General features: G+C 34.8%; 1 protein-coding gene across 5 annotated transcripts in view; it reads right to left on the bottom strand.

The window, feature by feature from the left end:
- LOC128686044 (UDP-glycosyltransferase UGT5) overlaps positions 1-19,535 on the bottom strand; it is a 255,734-nt gene that overhangs the window by 190,219 nt on the left and 45,980 nt on the right. For all 5 annotated transcript variants that reach the window (XM_070083432.1, XM_070083433.1, XM_070083430.1 and 2 more), the window contains one exon: positions 14,358-14,551. In XM_070083432.1, the coding sequence (XP_069939533.1) occupies positions 14,358-14,551 (194 nt within the window). The remainder of the gene's footprint in view (positions 1-14,357; positions 14,552-19,535) is intronic.

Consider the following 19,535-nt stretch of genomic DNA (forward strand, 5'->3'; position numbering starts at 1 on the left):
CTCTAGGCTGGAATACTGCTGTACACTAACGGTCCCCTTCAAGGCTGGCGACATTGCAGACCTGGAGAGTGTACAAATAACTTCCATGGTACACATAAGTACGATAAGGCACCTAAACTACTGGGAACGGTCGAAGGTCCTTGATCTGTATTCCGTCGCATACAGGCGAGAGAAGGTCCTGGCGGGGCCTTCCCTCCAGGAGAAGGTCCTGGAGGGATTGGTACCAAACCTGCACACGAAAATCGCTCCATATGAAAGCAAAAGACTCGGCAGGAGATGCAACATTGCCCCGATGAAAACCAGGGGCGCCACGAGTACACTGAAAGACAACACAATAAGTGTTTGGGGCCCAAGACTGTTCAATTGCCTCCCAGTATACATAAGGGGGATTACCAATAGACCCCTAGCTGTCTTCAAGAAGGCACTGGACAGGCACCTAAGTCAGTACCTGACCAACCGGGCTGTTGTTCGTACGTCAGCTTGTGTGCGGCCAGCAGTAACAGCCTGGTTGATCAGACCCTGATCCACCATGAGCCTTGTCTCAGACAGGGCCGCAGGGGCGTTTACCCCCGAAACCCTCTCCAGGTAAACTACAAGTACATGTACAAGGTATACAGGTCTTGCTGACATCAGTGACATACTACTATATAGAAAGCCACTTGTTATGCTGAACATTTCGGGTAAATTAGGTCAGTTTTGTCCCAGGATGCGACCTACACCAGTCGACTAACACCCGGGTACCCATTTATACTGATGGGTGAACATGGACAGCAGATGTCTTAAGGAAACACGTCCTAGTGTTTACCAGCCGTACCGGGGATTCGATCTCCGGACCTTTGTGAGTGAGCTGAGTGCACTACTGAAATGCTTAGTGAGCATTGTTTCTTATTTCCTTTATTTTATTTTTTGGATGACATTAATATCTCCAAAGCGTGGGGCAATTCAATTATAATTTTTTTAATAATCTTTTGTCTTCAAATTTAGTCACCATACGTGGCAACGTTGCCCCTTCATTATATACAAAAAGTAAAAAAAACTTTTATCCATTAAATTTTAATCTACTTTCTTAGTTTCATGTGGATGCAAAACTAAAATATGGGAACTCAATATTTAACTTAAGTAGTGTATGTAAGTAGGAAGAATTATATTTAACTTAAGTAGTGTATGTAAGTAGGAAGAATTATATTTAACTTAAGTAGTGTATGTAAGTAGGAAGAATTATATTTAACTTAAGTAGTGTATGTAAGTAGGAAGAATTATATTTAACTTAAGTAGTGTATGTAAGGAGGAAAAATTTTATTTAACTTAAGTAGTGTATGTAAGTAGGAAGAATTATATTTAACTAAAGTAGTGTATGTAAGTAGGAAGAATTATATTTAACTTAAGTAGTGTATGTAAGTAGGAAGAATTATATTTAACTTAAGTAGTGTATGTAAGTAGGAAGAATTATATTTAACTTAAGTAGTGTATGTAAGTAGGAAGAATTATATTTAACTTAAGTAGTGTATGTAAGTAGGAAGAATTATATTTAACTTAAGTAGTGTATGTAAGTAGGAAGAATTATATTTAACTTAAGTAGTGTATGTAAGGAGGAAAAATTTTATTTAACTTAAGTAGTGTATGTAAGTAGGAAGAATTATATTTAACTTAAGTAGTGTATGTAAGTAGGAAGAATTATATTTAACTTAAGTAGTGTATGTAAGTAGGAAGAATTATATTTAACTTAAGTAGTGTATGTAAGTAGGAAGAATTATATTTAACTTAAGTAGTGTATGTAAGGAGGAAAAATTTTATTTAACTTAAGTAGTGTATGTAAGTAGGAAGAATTATATTTAACTAAAGTAGTGTATGTAAGTAGGAAGAATTATATTTAACTTAAGTAGTGTATGTAAGTAGGAAGAATTATATTTAACTTAAGTAGTGTATGTAAGTAGGAAGAATTATATTTAACTTAAGTAGTGTATGTAAGTAGGAAGAATTATATTTAACTTAAGTAGTGTATGTAAGTAGGAAGAATTATACTTTTGGGGAAACTATTTCACCAGCAGTTTGCGAGACACTGAGCGCTCATCTCCCGTCTATCAAATTCACTGTGGAGAAAGAAACGGACTTTAAACTTCCATTCTTATGTGTTCTGATCCACCGAGTTGATAGAATGTTTAAGTTTTCAGTATATATGAAGGCCACTAATTTTTCTCATATCAAGTGCTACTCTAGCCATGCATCAAGAGTATAAATGAGTATGTGTCTCACTATGGTTCTGAGAGCCTGTCGAGTGTGCGGCCCAGAGTTTCTTGTTAAGGAAATTAGGAAAATCTGATATTGCTACGAAACTATGTTACCCTAAGGAGTTTGTTGAAACTGCTTTGCTGGCACCTAGGAAAGTTATAATAGAACTGAATATAGAATAACACCTCAAATTAAGAGTGTGCTGTTTCACACATACCATGAGAATTTATCTGTCCTGCCGAATACACTAAAAAGATTAAACATACCAGTAGTTTTTAGAATTCAGGGATGACCTAAAGGATTTTGATCAAGAATTCCCCTCTACAGAGAACGTGTACAGAGAACCTTCACGTCACATATAACTACGATAAAACACCTCAATTACTGGGAACGCTTGTAGTTCCTAAACCTATACTCCCTAGAAAGCAGGCAGGAGAGATACATGATCATATTCACTTGGAAAGTCATAGAGAGATTAGTACCAAACTTGCACGCGAAAATCACTCCCTATGAAAGCAATAGACTCGGCAGACGATGCGACATCCCCTCAATGAAAAGCAGGGTTGCCACTAGCAGGATAAGAGATAGTAATAAAGTTGGTAGAATTACCGACATTAGTTGCACTTGTGTCCTTTTACTTTACAGGATAAGAGATAACACAATTATGTTAGGGGCCCAGGACTGTTCAAGTGTCTCCCAGCATACATAAGGGGGATTACCAATAGACTCCTGGCTGTCTTCAAGCAGGCACTGGACAAGCACCTAAAGTCAGTACCTGACCAGCTGGGCTGTGGTTCGTACGTCGGTTTGCGTACGGCCAACAGTAACAGCCTGGTTGATCAGGCCCTGATCCACCATGGGGCCTGGTCACAGACTGGGCAGCGGGGTTGTTGGCCCCAGGAATCCTCTCCAGGTATACACTACGTTGACTCACGAAATCGTAATGACACGATTGCAAACAGACCATTCCACGGGCGGGATTTGAACCCGCGGTCAGAGAGTCTCAAAACTCCAGACCGTCGCGTTAACCACTGGACCAGCTAGCCACAATAAGATTCGTCCAACTAGGTACATTTCTACACCATAGGAAGGTTAGCATAGGCACCACTGTGACCACAAATGCAAGTTTTTAAAGACGAATCTCCAGCTAGGGTGACCGTGACGAACTCTAGCTGAAGTCCCCTCAAAGCCGCTAACGCGACGGTCTGGAGTTTTGAGACTCTCTGACCGCGGGTTCAAATCCCGCCCGTGGTATGGTTTATACACTACGTTGACAGTTTTTGTAGGATTGGGAGTAATTGTTGCAACTCCAATTACACTGCATAGACTCACAAACCTCCGAACAGCTCAGGAATCAAATGTGATATTCTACCACACCCAGGTTTCCAACAATCCTGGGAACTGGTTAGAAGCCAGAGTCGTAGTTCCTTGTACCGTGTGGCTGGAAAGAAATATTCTAGATTGGCAATTATATAACACGATAAATGTTCATTATATAATAATATTTTTGGATTATTCAAACTTAACTGATTTATAGATGAGGCCATCATAATAAATTTAAAATAAAATTCCTATATGAATGATTTAAATTCCCTTAAGTGTCGTAGTTCCACACTGAGGAATTAGGGCCTGTTTTCTGCTGTTTCTTGTGTTAGACCAGCGTCTGCTTAAGAAGTGGTGGGATAAACTATAGATGCCTTCCTCTTATTAAACAATCGATGTCTCGCCTTATTTTAAGTGAGTCAGCCATAGGCCCTCCTTAATATTAGAGAATTTTCCTAAGACAATTGCCAGATATATCTATATACAGAATGTAAACTCTTTTATATCATATCGAAGTCTGACCGATTTTTTTTTATATTTTTTGTCACTATTGCTATGTTTTCTAGGTCATTACTACTGTAATGACCTAGAAAACATTGGTCATTTCCCACCAAACCATTGCAACCCACAAAAGAAGAAACACCTATTACCAGACCCTTCTCTATAAAGAGTTCAATCAAGTGTGCCCTACTTTCATTTACACCTGGCACCCCAAACTTACCTACCATAACCTCTCTAACCGTTTCTCTCACTAAAGTATTTAGGTCCCCTACCACAATTACTCTCTCACTTGGTCAAGAGTTCCTCCACACTCGCTTAGCATCTCCCAAAATCTCTCTCTCCTCTACACTCCTCACTTTTCCAGGTACATACACTATGACCCACATTATTACCCACTTTTTGCATCCAACCCTTGTTTTAATCCATATAATCCTTGAAATTATACATTTATATTCCCTCTTCTCATTCCATAACTGATCCTTCAACATTATTGCTGGTAGGTAAGACACATAGGCAACATTTAGGCAACTTTATTCGGTATAAAGTTGCCTATGTGTCTTACCTACCAACCTGTCGGTATTGTATACCATTTTGATACTCAACATTATTGCTACCTCTGTCTTAGCCCTAACTCTCTCAGATGCTCCTGACTTAATCCCATTTATTTCTCCCTGCCGAAACTCACCTACCCCCTTCAGCTTTGTTTCGCTTAAAGCTAGTCATCTAACTTCTTTTCATTCATAACATTAGCAATTGTCTCTTATCATGCACACTACATCCATGCACATTCAAACATCAGTACTCGTACCACACCTCGGGGCCACCTCAAGAACACCTGACTTTTTATGATGATGTAGGTAGTCAAGGATCTGTAAAACACAGCTTATCTTCTTCTTAAAAGTTTAATTTGTCTAATGTATCTTTAATTTTTTCCAAATTTTATCAATTATAAATGAGTACAATTTGTAGAACCCAAAAACAATATTCATATTATTATTAAAACTATTTTTTTTATTAAACTTGATTCTATTACACTGGTCTGCATTTGGAATGTTTTTAATATTTATTTTTATTCATGGTTGCGATCTTACATATTCATGGGCTGCTGACTGTAAATATTTAATCTATTTTGCTCTATCACATAAGAATTTTGAATGAAATACAAATTAATGATAATAAAAAATGTGAATTTTTAATAAATTGTTACTTTATTAAAATTAGGCAAGTAATCATGGAAAAGCTATTTCTGTTAGTTTTAAGAACATATGAATTCCACATCAACATGAATCAAATCAGACGATTTTATTAAAATTAATATACTCCTAATGGTTAGCCAACATATTGAATCAAAGGAAGGACGACCGCTTTGATTTTAACTTGTGCTGTGCATTGAGACCATTATGTTTGAACGACCAGCAGTAATCTGCCATCAGGCCGACATTCCATTTGCCCTGGTAACGAGTTTCCATGGTGCAAATATCTTGTTGGCACTGTTCTCCTTGTTCCTCACTGTAGTCCCCACAATTGTTGGGAAAATGGTTAAGATGTGAGTACAAAATGTGCATCTTCACAAGTTGCTGGAAACTTGAAATCTGGTCTTGGATAATTTTTTTCACATTCCGGGGAGCGCTTGTTTCCCAGGAAGTTGTGGACAATCTGCTGGAATGAAAACTAGACATTCACCTCGACACCTGTTAATGCTTCCTCAAAATGCTTGTCCTTCATCAATTCCCAAATCTGAGGACCAACAAAGATTATTGCCTTTAGCTTGCCTTCACTAATACGAGGAAACTTTGACTCCAGGTACTTGAAAACAGTTCCATTCTTGTTCAAAGCATTCACAAAATTTTTCATAAGGCCTAATTTGATGTGGAGTGGTGGTAGCAGAATTTTCACGGGGTCAACTAGTGGCACAGTTTTCACGTTATTTCCGGGTAAGAAGCTGGTTCATGGTGGCCAGTCTTTTTTTTCTTAGTGCTGACTGTCTGCCCTACTATCCCAAAGACACGGTCAATATACCAGTTATACCACTTTCTCATTTATTTACGTTATACGAAAATAGAAAAGTAACGTTTCCGTATAACTAGACAAAATGATGTGATAGAGATGAATAAAAAACACAATGAATCACTATTTTCCATATATATATACCGAAAAAGATACCTTAAAGTCTAAAAAATCATGCAGAGCAGTGTTATATTCCTCTCGACCATCAGCCTAGTAGATACAACTCTCTCAGCCTTCTGGAAATCAATTGGATGGTTAAAATCTCTCTCATGAATAAACAGAGCATTAGAACCTTGTCTTCTTCTAATGCTATATTTATGTTGTTTTGATCCTAGTTCAAGACTTTTACCAGTTTCACCGTAATGAACTTTATCACATATTTTACAAGGAATCTTGTGGACACAACTGTCAGCATTTCTGGGGAATTTTATCATTTTTTTTTACTATATCAGATTTTCAAATAGGACTTTTATATTAAAATTCTTGTGTAAAGAAGACATATGAACCAAGTGTTCATTGTAAGGGGAACCGACATATTTTTAGTTGAATAAGACTGGTTGTCCCTTTTTGAACTGTATAAACTATTTCTAATAATTTTAGAAGATTTATCTATTAAGTTTCTTGTGTATTTAAGGTCATTGGCTGTTTCATAAATTTTGGAGATTTCTTCATTTATTAACTCTGCACTAAAGATCTAAAATACCCAAGAAACTTAGTTGATAAATTTTTTAACATTGCTAGAAATACTCTTTACAATTCAAAAAGGGATAGCTAATCTTTTTCAATTAAAAATATGTTCGTCCTCCCTTACCATGAAAACTTGGTTAATATGCCTTTTCTACTTACAAATTTAATATCAAAGTTGTATTTAGAAATCTTGATATAGTAGAAAAAACTTTTGAAAACAAATTCCCCCAGAAATGTTAACGGTGTGAATTATTTCTATTCTTCTTCTTCTTCTTCTTCTTCTTCTTCTTCTTCTTCTTCTTCTTCTTCCTCTTCTTCTTCTTCTTCTTCTTCTTCTTCTTCTTCTTCTTCTTCTTCTTCTTCTTCTTCTTTTTTTCTTTTTCTTCTTTTTCTTCTTCTTCTTCTTCTTCTTCTTCTTCTTCTTCTTCTTCTTATTATTATTATTATTATTATTATTATTATTATTATTATTATTATATGAGTAAATCACTTGCAAGAGGCTTACAGGGCCTTACCTGAATTATTACCTGTAGTTAATTTGGGTGTGGTAAGTGGGACTTAGTCACAGTAGGTCGCTGAACTGTAACTTCCTCGAATGCTCACTTCTTCATCACTCTCACAAAAAGCTAGACCTGACATTAAATTAATAATTTTAATGTTAAAACCAGCTACTCTGGTAATTAAAGTTATGTGGACTGTATAGGATTGGGCTTGCTTTGGTACACAAAATATAATTGATATTAACACTTACCATTTAATTACTGGAAGACAATGCTGATGAAACACACCCTAACACTACCCTAGCAGATAGAATTTACGGTAGCCAATGCAAATACTACTGTACATTATGGGTAACCATCACTTAGCTGAGGTGTGTTGTTGTGGCGGATTCATTAAAGTTCTTTATTTTTCCATCATCCACATGCAATTCTTAAGGTCTCACAATTTCACTGTCCCAATTCTTCAGCAGGAACATGTCAGCAATTTCTAAATTATGAATTGAGGCCGATATACACCGATTTGGCCTGCAAGAATGCCCAATTATATCACACAATGGAGTCCAGTGTTCACACATTAAACTCAATATGGCATCTCCTTTCTGCATCATTCTCAAGCTCTTCCACATCCCCTTCACTTAAAATTTCTCGAAGGGTCCAAATAACATCACAACATAATACGAAATTATTATATTATTCATTTTGTTCTACATTTACGAAATTATGTAAAAAAATTCCATAGACGGCTTTGTCTTCATATTACAATGAACACACTGTCAGGAGCTTGCAGTGTTGCAGGAATGTGTATAAAATCCGAAGAAACACATTCAGAGCGAACATTTTTTGCTTGAAAGAGGGAGGAGGGAAGCAGAGAAAGAGCCCAGGCGTGCCCTTTGTGCCAGTGCCCAGTGCCTAGAAGGTTGACTATTTTTAATGACATTATAAGACTGCCATCTCACAAGCACTGATACTGTTGTGACAGCCCGATGAGCGTATCAATTAATGGCATGACAGTCATCAAGAATTCCATCATCTTTGATATGATGTAAAAGCCTTAACATTCTAAATATTTTTATCTGGCAACTGAATATTTTCTATACCTTAGAAAATGGTTCACGGTGACCCATATAAAGGGGAACTCAATTAAAGGTGAGACATGGCTGCCATACCTGTAGCTTACACTACAGGTTTGGCAGCCATACTTAGGATATATTTTATCCCACAAGGTTCTTAGGGAGACTTTGATCTGTCAAAACCATCAGAACGTACCTTATCCCACTGTGTGCTATATTTAATACAATCCTTGTTTTAAACTATGGACTATAGTCTCCACTATGAACGAATCTAATTTGAATAAGCCGCCACTATTATTATGTAAAGAAAATTTTTTTCATGTTTTATGATGACTGATTCTATAATGTTTCATCCAAGCCAAATGGAACAAGGAAAAATGAATTTACAAGGGCAGGTGATGCACACGGACAAGAAAAATAGTCGACAATAAAAATAAATATTTAATATTGAAAAATAACGAAAAATGAGTTAGGTTTACAGAAAAATTATTTATCAATCTGGCAACATTTTGGTATAAATTTCACTGTTGTACGATGTTTCTACAACGAATTATAGTCATTATAACATTTATGGTACCGCCGCTATGCATATCACACGTGCTCGCATGAATTGTGACATGCTCCCAGAAGTCGTTCTGTGAACTAAAATGTTTTGTATTTATGCTAATAATAATAATAAAATAATAATAATAATAATAATAAAAATAATAATAATAATAATAATAATAATAATAATAATAATAATAATAATAGTGGAAAATTAAATTTACCTGGATGTAACTCATCAGATACATACCAGTAAATGGTAACAAAGATAATTATTTTTTATCAAAGTTACAGAGACAAGTAGGAATTTTAGGACACCTAGGTCGCAAAAAATGTCCCCCTTCGATACCTATCATAATATATATCTCCACAAATGGCTCTAGACCTATATTAATTGCAAATGAAATGTACACCAGGAATTCTGGTAAAATTTAAATTTGTGGACTGTATATTAAAATTAATAAATGATTACATATACACATTTATATAACAGAAGGAGAATTTATAATCATAACAGTCACCAATTAGTCTGGAGATTACTGTGTGTCATGTACAGAACCCCCTCTCTACCCAAATTTTTGATGATAATACTGGCCAGAATTACAAACATAATTTAGATAGCTTATCTGAGGTTCCTGGAGCTGTCCTGTCCATCTGCTTAATGCTCAGATTATGCAGGACTGCACATCCAACAATTTTGGCTCCTATTTGAGAGGTTTTATGCCCAATATAACCCCTAGAGCATCGAAAATTTAAAAACATTACATTAACGTGCTTTTATCACATTAAAAAGACAATGGCAACTCTTCCCCCTGCCCCCGTCAGTGCAGGCGCAGAGCTTCCCTGTTGATTCTCTTATTTAAAATGCACTCAACAGAACAATAGTAACGTATTAATCAGGTTTATTTACACAGCATAATTTTTTCGGAAATTATTTTCCACAATAATAATAATAATAATAATAATAATAATAATAATAATAATAATAATAATAATAATAATAATAATAATACCTTTATTTCTACAGGTACATGTACAAGGTATACAGGCCTAGCTGACATCGCTGACATACTACTATATAGAAAGCCGCTTGTTATGTAGAGCATTTCGGGCAAATTAGGTCAGTTTTGTCCCAGGATGCAACCCACACCAGTTGACTAACACCCAGGTACCCATTTTATATGGATGGGCAAACAGGGACAGCAGGTGTCTATGGAAACACGTCCCTAATGTTTTCCAACCGTACTGGAGATTCGAACTCTGGACCTCAGTGTGAGAATTGAATGCGCTGGTGATCAAGCTACGGGACACGAGTTTATTTACCTATCACAATTAATCTAAGATGTAAATAGGACAGAAGCATAATAAATAGTCCAGAATTAATAAAAAAATAATACGTTGGTCTGGGAGTAGTCGGGCAGAGGGATGTTTTTACCACTTGACCATAAGACATTATATAACGTTCTCTCTTGTTCCTCTGGGTCCTGTATCATTAGAGAAAACGCAGCGTAACAAGGGCTAACTGATTTTTTCTCGTTTTTGGTTTCCAAGTGATCAGCTATGCTCGCGTTTTCTCTGAATATCTCGGAAGTAAGTTATTGACTTATTTCTCACTATATTACCGTTAATAACGAACGGATTGAAAGGATTTTCATAAATAATGTACAACAGTGAATATTTTACAAGCTGGCAATCAGATGACTCACGAAATCGTAATGACACGATTGCAAACAAATCAGATTTTTTAAATATTCCAAATATTTTTTTTATTTGTGGGGGGCAAAAGGCCAATATTTTGCTAAATGTCAAAGACTTGCCAACTATTTTTTTTTTGGGGGGGGGGACAAAGGTAAGGCAGAATATTGTAGCACTAATTGAATTTCAAAGTTAGGAACAGAGTACAGAGGATCATAAAAGGATAAAGGCAAGATACTATTGCTCAAAAATCAAAGAGTACAAGAATAACCCCAGAAAGCTCTTGCAAAAAGTAAAACAGCTGGACCTATATACCAAGCACTGGTACGGAGGTGGCAGGGTAGGAAATTAGGGCCTCCACCATAATAGACAAAGGCTTGACCCACAGGCAGACTGATTGCACTCACTACACAGAGGGGAAGATCCCTGTCGTTCAGCTTGCGGCATTGAAACTTTTTCCTGCCGAGAAGCAGAACCATTTAAATTGAATTTTACGAAGTGTTAAACGAAAATATGTTGCAATTTAACAATAGAGCAATGGAGAAAACGTTTTAAAGGGAACTATTTTAATCGATCTACTGTAAATATGTGCATGTGTGTGTGTGTGTGAAATAAGATCATATGCAGTGGCCCCTCGTTTGTCGGCCGTAATCCGTTCCAGAAGGTCGGCCTAAATCCGAAAAAGCCGAAAATGAAATAATATTTCCCATAAGAATGAATGTAAATACAATTATTTTGTTCCAGACACCCAAAAATATTAACAAAAGGTATCAAAAGGTATGAAATGTATCAAAGGTATCAAAGCATATGAAAGATATCAAAGCCCTCTCTGGGGTTACTTCCCTTCTTTTTCTATTGCTGCCACTAGGACCAGCTTGAGAATCTCTGCACCTCTGTCGCAAAAAAAAAAAAAAAAAAAAAAAAATTGTCCAGGAAGGTCTGTTTCTGGCGTCTCTTTAAGATTTACCCGAAGTGGGACAAGAGTTTGTCACTGAACATGTTGCAGATATGGCTTGTTTCAGCTTGGTCAGGATGATATTTCTCTACAAAACTTTGCAACTCACTCCACTTTGCACACACGTCCTTAATCACTGAAGAAGGCACATTCTCCCCTCTCTCTTCCACTTTCTCTGAACCAATTTCCTCAGCTGTGATTTGTTACTGTTCCAGATAAAGGTCTTGCAGCTCTTTATTGGTTAGCTCTTCCCTGATGCCCTCCACCAACTCTTCTGCATCCTGGCCACTCACATCAATCCCATGGACACAATAAATTCCACAGCAGGCATAGGGTCGTCAGAGTCAGCCTCAAACCCTTCAAAATCCTTGTTGAGGACACATTCTGGCCACAGTTTTCTCCAAGCAGAGCTCAAAGTCCTGGAAGTCACTCCCTGCCAAGCCTTACCTATAAGGCTTATGCATTGAAGGATACTGAAGTGATTCCTCCAGAACTCTCTTAGGATCAAGTAGGTGTCCAAGGTCACTTCAATGCACCTTTGAAACATTGGTTTCGTGTAAAGTTTTTTGAAGTTTGAAATGATTTGCTTGTCCATGGGCTGGATCAGAGGAATGGTATTAGGAGGCAAGAACTTTACTGTTATAAAACTGAAGTCCCTAAACAAATGGTCTTCCAAGTATGGAGGATGAGCAGGAGTATTGTCCAGTACCAGGAGGCACTTGAGTGGCAATTTATTTTCCTGGCAGAATTTTTTCACACTTGGGCCAAACACTTCATGGACCCAGTCAATGAAAATTTTCCTTGTGACCCATGCCTTATTATTAGCTTTCCACATCACACACAATTTACTCTTCACGACACTGTTTTTCTTAAACACTCTGGGATTTTCAGAGTGATACACTAGTAAAGGCTTCACTTTGAAATCCCCACTAACGTTACCACAGAAGAAAAGAGTTAGCCTATCCTTCATAGGCTTGTGTTCTGGTAGTGCCTTTTCCTCCTGTGCGATGTAGGTCCTCTTTGGCATTTTCTTCCAAAAAAGGCCTGTTCCGTCACAACTGAACACTTGTTGGGGGAGGAATCCATCAGCCACTATATATTCCTTAAATTCATGCACGAATTCTTCAGCTGCACGCTTGTCTGAACTTGCAGCCTCACAATGTGCTCTGGAAAACGTACAGAGGAGGATGACGAAGATGATCCCATGTATCAGAAATCTTCCCTATGAGGATAGACTGAGGGCCCTGAATCTGCACTCTCTAGAAAGGCGTAGAATTAGGGGGGATATGACTGAGGTGTATAAATGGAAAACAGGAATAAATAAAGAGGATGTAAATAGCGTGCTGAAAATTTTCAGCCAAAACAGGACTCGCAGCAATGGTTTCAAGCTGGAAAAATTCAGATTCAGAAAGGATATAGGAAAGCACTGGTTTGGTAATAGAGTTGTGGATGAGTGGAACAAACTCCCGAGTACAGTCATTGAGGCTAAAACGTTGTGTAGTTTTAAAAATAGGTTAGACAAATACATGAGTGGGTGTGGGTAGGTGTGAGTTGGACCTGACTAGCTTGTGCTGCTGGATCTGGTGCAGTGCTCCATCCTTGAGTGGGGATGATCAGACTGGGTGGGTCATTGGTCTAATCCGGGGGGACATGGACCTGCTCCGCATCGGTCAGTAGCCTGTTGCAGTGTTCCTTTTTTCTTACTTTAACACTGTGTATGCCACTATGCTTCTTAAATCTCTCAAACCAGATTTTGCTAGCCCTAAATTCACTAAGAGCAGCACTCATTCCAAGCATTTTATCGACTCCACAACACTATCTTCTGCTAATTGTTTATCGTTGATCCACACAAACAATAACTTCTCCATAACTTAGATTATTGGTGACCTTTGTTTTGTTAGCATATTTACCCCTTTTGCAACATTAGCTTCCTTGATTTCTACTTTCTTTGCCAGGATGGAAGTAATTGTTGATTTTGATTTCCCATACATCCTGGCAAGCTGGAACACACATGCACCACTCTCATACTTTGCTAAAATTTCTTTTTTGACTTCCATCATGTTTCTCACTTTCTTTACCAAAGGAAATTTACTAGGAACTTTCTTTGGACTCACGGTGGCTTATTTCGCAGTTGCTCTCAATAAACACTCAGAAAAACAATGGATTATAACAAAATATTTTGGTGAATGTGCGGAGTCTTCCCCATTCTCTGAGAGACAGCCAAATTGACTCATGAATGCGGCGGAGTGACGGAATGGATGTGTCCAATACGGCCAATTTCCGAGATAACGGGAGAAATCCGAGATAGAATTTCGGCCAAAAAAAGCGGCCAAAATCAGAATTGGCCAATATCTGGAACAGCCAATAACCGAGGGTCCACCGTATATCATATGTGATCATAAATATTTCTCATTAACGTCCACTATATACAGTGCATAATAAAATCGTTAATTTTATTTAAATTACACTTTGCAGTCACAATTATAGAAGTGTCTTGGTCATAGAGGTGAATGAAAACATAAGAGTGAAGTGTCTTCAATCATTAACTCTAACCAAAGACAGCATTCTATCTGCATATAACTAACACGTCAAGCGAATGCTTCTCTTTCATTATGTGATCTTAATAAAATACTTACTATCAACAGTTCTTACTGCAGGTACTAGTAATAATATAAGGATAAACCAAGAAAAAATTATTAAGAATAAGAAAAAGGTGAAAAAAAGGAAGTGAACAAAAAAGTTAACACTGAAAATAATAAAAAAAATTCCTTTGGTCCATTAAAACTAGAGAAGATAATAAAACATTACAGGTGAGAAGATTAAGAAAATAACACGAAAACTCACCTGGGAATTGCGTAATGCATATTGATGACAGAGTACACCATTTGACTGAATATATTCTTAATCCTGTCAGTGAAGGTAAGAGGGTATCCTAGGTCCAATAGGTAATTGCCCACCATGGAAGGGAACTGTGGGTTGCCTGCTAAGTCACTCATGGATTCATGCAGCGTGTTTGGAGTCATGTGAATATAGGGAACCTGGAAAATGTATTAACAAATTGGTGACTGTGATGAAGGATTGATAGACATCTTTTCTAAAGTGGTACTTATAATCTTAGGGATCCTCTTGTCTGATTTGTAATGCAAATGTATTTAAATTAATATCTCAAGTCTTTCCTATAATTCAGCTTAAATCACTTTCTTGAACGGACAGCGTGGATTTTTATATGTCTGCACGTTGAGTAGAAACTGCACAAACTTAATAAACCAATATATACACACACATATATAAATATATATATATATATATATATATATATATATATATATATATATATATATATATATATATATATATATATATATATATATATATATATATGTGTGTGTGTGTGTGTGTGTGTGTGTGTGTGTGTATGTGTGTGTGTGTGTGTGTGTGTGTGTGGTGCCGAATATTTAAAAATATCGATTTTGTCTATAAAAACAAAGCTTTTATTTTATATATATATATATATATATATATATATATATATATATATATATATATATATATATATATATATATATATATATATATATATATATATATATATATATATATATATATATATCTTTATGAAGGATGAGGTTAATCATAGAATTGATGAGGGAAAAAAGGTGAGCGGTGCATTGAGGTATATATGGATACAAAAAACGTTTTATATGGAGGCAAAGAAGGGAATGTATGAAAGTATAGTGGTACCAACACTCTTATATGGATGTGAAGCTTGGGTGGTAAATGCAGCAGCGAGGAGACGGTTGGAGGCAGTGGAGATGTCCTGTCTAAGGGCAATGTGTGGTGTAAATATCATGCAGAAAAATCGGAGTGTGGAAATTAGGAGAAGGTGTGGAGTTAATAAAAGTATTAGTCAGAGGGCTGATGAGGGGTTGTTGAGGTGGTTTGGTCATTTAGAGAGAATGGATCAAAGTAGAATGACATGGAGAGCATATAAATCTGTAGGGTAAGGAAGGCGGGGTAGGGGTTGTCCTCGAAAAGGTTGGAGGGAGGGGGTAAAGGAGGTTTTGTGGGCGAGGGACTTGGACTTACAGCAAGCGTGCGTGAGCGTGTTAGATAGGAGTGAATGGAGACGAATCGTATTTGTGACCTGACGATCTGTTGAAGTGTGAGCAGGGTAATATTTAGTGAAGGGATTCAGGGAAACTGGTTATTTTTATATAGCCGGACTTGAGTCCTGGAAATGGGAAGTACAATGCATGCACTCTAAAGGAGGGGTTCGGGATATTAGCAGTTTGGAGGGATATGTTGTGTATCTTTATACGTATATGCTTCTAAACTGTTGTGTTCTGGGCACTTCTGCAAAGACAGTGATTGTGTGTGAGTGAGATGAATGTGTTGAATGATGATGAAAGTATTTTCTTTTTAGGGATTTTCTTTCTTTTTTGGGTCACCCTCCCTTTGTGGGAGATGGCCGACTTATTATATATATATATATATATATATATATATATATATATATATATATATATATATATATATATATATATATATATATATATATATATATATATATATCTTACCATCCAATTGATTTTCAAAAAGTTGAGAAAGTAGTATCAAGCAAGTCCATGGTCGACAGGAATATAATTGAATCTTGTTTCATAAAAAGCAGTTTTGACAACAATATGAATATTTCCTTTGGTTTATATAAATTAGATCCATTTATAATTAATAGAATTTGGGAAGAATTTAATAATACACTGGGCAAATAATAATTTTAAAAATTTTCTTGGGTAGAATAGTTTGTTGGTGGGTTGTGCAAAGGACCTGTCCAGTTGGGCCGGCGCGTGTCAGGTGTTTAACCGTTGTGGGATCTGATAGTGAGGTGTTGGCCAGACCCCTTATATACCTTCCTTGGATGCTTTACTTTCATAGTTCCTTGATAATGTGAGTAGTCACGAAAGCGCTTGGAATTTCTCTATTCTTTCAGAGTGATTGTTTTGCATATTCTGAAATCACCTGTTTACTGTGATCTTATTGCATATATATATTTATATATATATATATATATATATATATATATATATATATATATATATATATATATATATATATATATATATATATATATATATAATGTAATGAATGAAAGTGCAACCCCGAAGGTTTTGTCATGTATTTGGAGGTGTTCCTGTCTTGTAATGACCAGATTCTTGAGTCATATGTTTTTAATGGTATATGTAATTGGTTACGTTTATTATCGGTTATGAGGTCATGATATGTGTTTGATTTTTGTAGATTAAAATATTTTTATATACTGTTTTGTTTGTGTACGTGTATGCATATGCACGGGTTTTCTTTTTTGTGAAATCTGGTTTTTCTTTTGTGTTACTCTTTATATATCGTTCTGAGCCTTTGTTAAATGTTAGGCTCCAGTACATTCCTAATATGGGTATGTTAATGTTGTTTTAAAGTTATATATGACAGGTTAGTACTCTGTTACTGGTAGTTTTGAGACGTTTTGTTGTAAGATTTTGCTTTATGTATTGCCATTTTTCAGAGAAGTTATAGAGCCATTGGTTCTAAGAATTTTATGTTTTCTTTTTATGTATATTTATATTCTGGAATTATGTACTGCTGTACTGTTTTTAAATAAAATTTAAAAGAAAATGTACTTTCCATCGAAATGTAAAGACCATTCTTCCATTTGTAATTTTTCAATCATTTCCTCCGTCAATATAGCAGCCTCTTTGTATGTTGACTTGTAAATTGCTGCTTGACTTGGTGTACGAATGTCAATGTCATCAAATGAAAACTATTTATAATTAATTCTGAATTTCTGAAACAGATATAAATGCAATAAGTTGATTTGTTTGCTCATAAAGCTTTTTATATATACAAGGATTTGTATTGTTCTACAAACTTCTATACCGTTTCAGAAATTTTTTAAAACCCACACTGTTAGGCTTTACCTATCAGTCAGCGGTGCTGACTGATAGGTATAGCCTTGTATAGGTATAGCCTTGTATAGGTATAGCTTGTATCAGTCAGCGGTGCTGACTGATACAAGCCTCTGTCAAATACAATGAGAAAATAATAACAACAATACTAGACGCCAGTATATAAAGTTGCCAATGAGTAATTTTCTGAGTTGCTGCTTATGTTAAGTAACGTAAATATATGGAGATTAATATTTTTCATCAGTTTGAGTTGCTTCATTCATTCATTCATTAAAGATTTGCCGGTACATCCGGCCCGGGTCTTCTCCAGATGGTGACCCGGCGGTGGCCCCCCTGGGCGGGGGTGTCGTTCGTCTTCTTCATTCTTCTATCTTCTCTCTTGGGCCTTCCGGTTGGAGGGTAACTTCTTCTATCTTGCATTGACTCCCCCAGTGGGAAGTGTCTTCAATTTGAGTTGCCAATTGCACCTTGCTGATTTGCTATTTACGAGAAGAAACGCAGATATATAGTGATTCATAGTTTGTATTTAGGGGTGACCATATTGAAAATTGAGAGGAATTAGGGACTTTTTCATTGTTACTAAACAAAAGTTCATTGATTTATGACACAAATGATGTTTTACTTGCAAAAAATAAAAAAGTTATAACCCTAATATATATATATATATATATATATATATATATATATATATATATATATATATATATATATATATATATATATATATATATATATATATGTATATATATATATATGTATATATATATATATATATATGTATATATATATATATATGTATATATATATATGTATATATATATATATGTATATATATATATATATATATATATATATATATATATCTATATATATATATATATATATATATATATATATATATATATATATATATATGTCGTGCCGAATATGTAAAACTGGTCAATTAGCAAGAACTCATTTAAAATTAAGTCCTTTCTGAAATTTTCTCGCATACGTTTAAAAATAAATTTTTTTCATTAATGTTAATGTAAAAATTTTTAATTTTGCACCAAAAAAATCTTAGAAAACTTACCTAACCTTATTATAGCAAGAACAATTTATTTTAGCCTAACCCAACTAAATATATTTTAAATACGTTTACAATAATTTAATACTAATCAAACACAATCAAACATATTTTTTTCCTTAGGTTCAGAATGATTTTGGCGAAATTATTGCATACACAAATTTTCACTTGTCCAATATGGCAAGATGAACGTTGCTATTTAAGCCACGATCGCAAGTTCTGCCTATTCGGCACGACATATATATATATATATATATATATATATATATATATATATATACATATATATATATATATATATATATATATATATATATATATATATATATATATATATATATATATATATATATATATGTATATATATATATACATACATACATATATATATATATATATATATATATATATATATATATATATATATATATATATATATATATATATATATATATATATATATATATATATATATATATATATATATGTCGTGCCGAATATGTAAAACTGGTCAATTAGTAAGAACTCATTTAAAATTAAGTCCTTTCAAAAATTTTCTCTTATACATTTAAAGATATATTTTTTTCATTAGTGACAATGTAAAAAATTATAATTTTCCACCAAAAGAATCTTAGAAAACTTACCTAACCTTATTATAACACGAACAATTTATTTTAGCCTAACCCAACTAAATATATTTTACATTTGTTTACAATAATTTAATACTAAACAAACACAGTGAAATATATTTTTTTCGTTAGGTTCAGAATAATTTTGGCGAAATTATTGCATACACAAATTTTCGCTTGTCCTATATGGCAAGATGAGCGTTGCTATTTAAGCCAAGATCGCAAGTTCTGCCTATTTGGCACGACATATATATATATATATTTATATATATATATATATATATATATATATATATATATATATATATATATATATATATATTATGTATATATATATATATATATATATATATATATATATATATATATA

The sequence above is a fragment of the Cherax quadricarinatus genome, chromosome 9, assembly GCF_038502225.1.
Source record: "Cherax quadricarinatus isolate ZL_2023a chromosome 9, ASM3850222v1, whole genome shotgun sequence".
In the NCBI taxonomy this organism is placed as follows: domain Eukaryota; kingdom Metazoa; phylum Arthropoda; class Malacostraca; order Decapoda; family Parastacidae; genus Cherax; species Cherax quadricarinatus.